The following is a 1,523-nucleotide window of genomic DNA, read 5'->3' as shown; positions in this document are numbered from 1 at the left end:
TCCAGCAACAAATACTATGACCTATGTCATTTATAACTATTGACTCTGAATCTAAATAAGGGCTTCAAGAAAAGGGAACTTGAAAAATACTAATGTATAACCAAAGCACAAGAAGAGACACATTATGAACTATCAGCCTCTCGCTACTTTTAAGTTGGGAAACTCTGCTCCAAACCTAAGGCTGTATCTGCCTTTTATTTCCCTAGGAGCAAGAGGAGTCACTAGATGTGACTTTCTACTCTGCCGTATCTTAGTCAGTAGTGCCACTCCTGCCTACAGCTTGAGCCTGGGCTCTCTCTTCCTGATCTCTCAAAGCCTCTTCATAATGAGATGGGAAGGCCTGAGGAACGGTCTCATTGACCTTGGCCAAAAACATTAGGACATTCATCTTGGTGGTTTCAGCATGAGCCCGGGGACCCCAAAGGAATTCATAGGATGGAGGATCACTGTTAGCTACCTGCTGGTACTCCAGGTACTTTTCCTTAACGAAATCTTTGGTGATGAGATTTCGGGGCTCCCCAAAGATTACATACACTTTCCCATCAAAGATTCCCAAAATATTCAGGAAATCCCAGATCTCTTTCTCAGTGGCACGGTTGCCATTTAAGAAGATCACACCCAGCAGAGGCATCAGAAGCCCATTCTGGGGAAAAGGCAAGCCAGTGGTCAGAGTCCCACCAATGCTGGGGTCTAACTTACTGACAAGGGTGTAGTAGCTACCATTGGGCTTGATTTGCTTCACTTCAAGTCCAAACACAAGCTGTAAGCGCTCAGAGGCTTTCTTGAGGATCTCAGGGAAGTGCTCCTTGAATCGTCTGCTGATAATTTTCAGCATTTCTCCCTTATTCATTGGCTGCTTCATTTTGTACTTGCAAAGCAGGTACTGCATCAGCATTCCCGTCTTCCTTGTTAGAAGATCATTCTGGGGGCTCCCAGTGGACTGTGAGACCATAGAGCAACTAGGATTTTGATCCCTTCGGCCCCTGGCACCTTTACCAGATCCTTTACCAGATCTTCCTCGGGTCGCACCTTTACCAGCGGTGATGGTAGGTGCTTTGCCCTGAGACTTAGACTTCGGAGGGAAGCTAGCAGTAGACGTGCTTGCAACCGCATCTCCAGGATCATAAGCAGAAGAGGAGGGTGACTCTTCTTTCTCTGCTGCCTTTGCTTGAGCATCATTGGACCCCTGGACCTCAACTTGGACCTGGCGGCGTTTCTCGCGAGCACGGGCCTTACTCTTTTGTCCCCTGGGCATGATGGCTGTGGTTAGAATCAGCAGATAGGAGTGTGGGCTGGAAATCAAGTACTCTGCGGACCTGGAGGAGGGATAATGAGATCCTATAAGTACTTTCAGGAGGGTCATAGCACTTCGGCTTTTAGCAACCTGCCTCTACAGGTCGTACAAACATACAAATACTAATCTAGGAACTCTTCGTAGCCTAAGCAAACAGTGAAGGAAGCTATAGTTTGTCCAGTGTGCAAGCAGCCAGATTCCACTGACTTAGTGATAGCTAGGGCTGGAG

The 1,523-nt window shown here is 47.3% G+C and overlaps 1 protein-coding gene across 1 annotated transcript; it reads right to left on the bottom strand.

Annotated features, from left to right (window-relative positions):
• Positions 1-202: 202 nt before the first annotated feature.
• Positions 203-1,255, bottom strand: LOC121441590 (melanoma-associated antigen B4-like). Its single transcript, XM_041642807.1, is given in 1 exon segment — positions 203-1,255. A coding segment is annotated over 1 exon segment (1,053 nt).
• Between the last annotated feature and the right edge of the window lie 268 nt (positions 1,256-1,523).

This window comes from Microtus oregoni, unplaced genomic scaffold (genome assembly GCF_018167655.1).
Source record: "Microtus oregoni isolate MIOR12 unplaced genomic scaffold, Mior012 000079F_ref0000094, whole genome shotgun sequence".
NCBI lineage: Eukaryota > Metazoa > Chordata > Mammalia > Rodentia > Cricetidae > Microtus > Microtus oregoni.
Note: the sequence above shows the minus strand (reverse complement) of the source record. Positions and strands in the feature narration are given on the sequence as shown.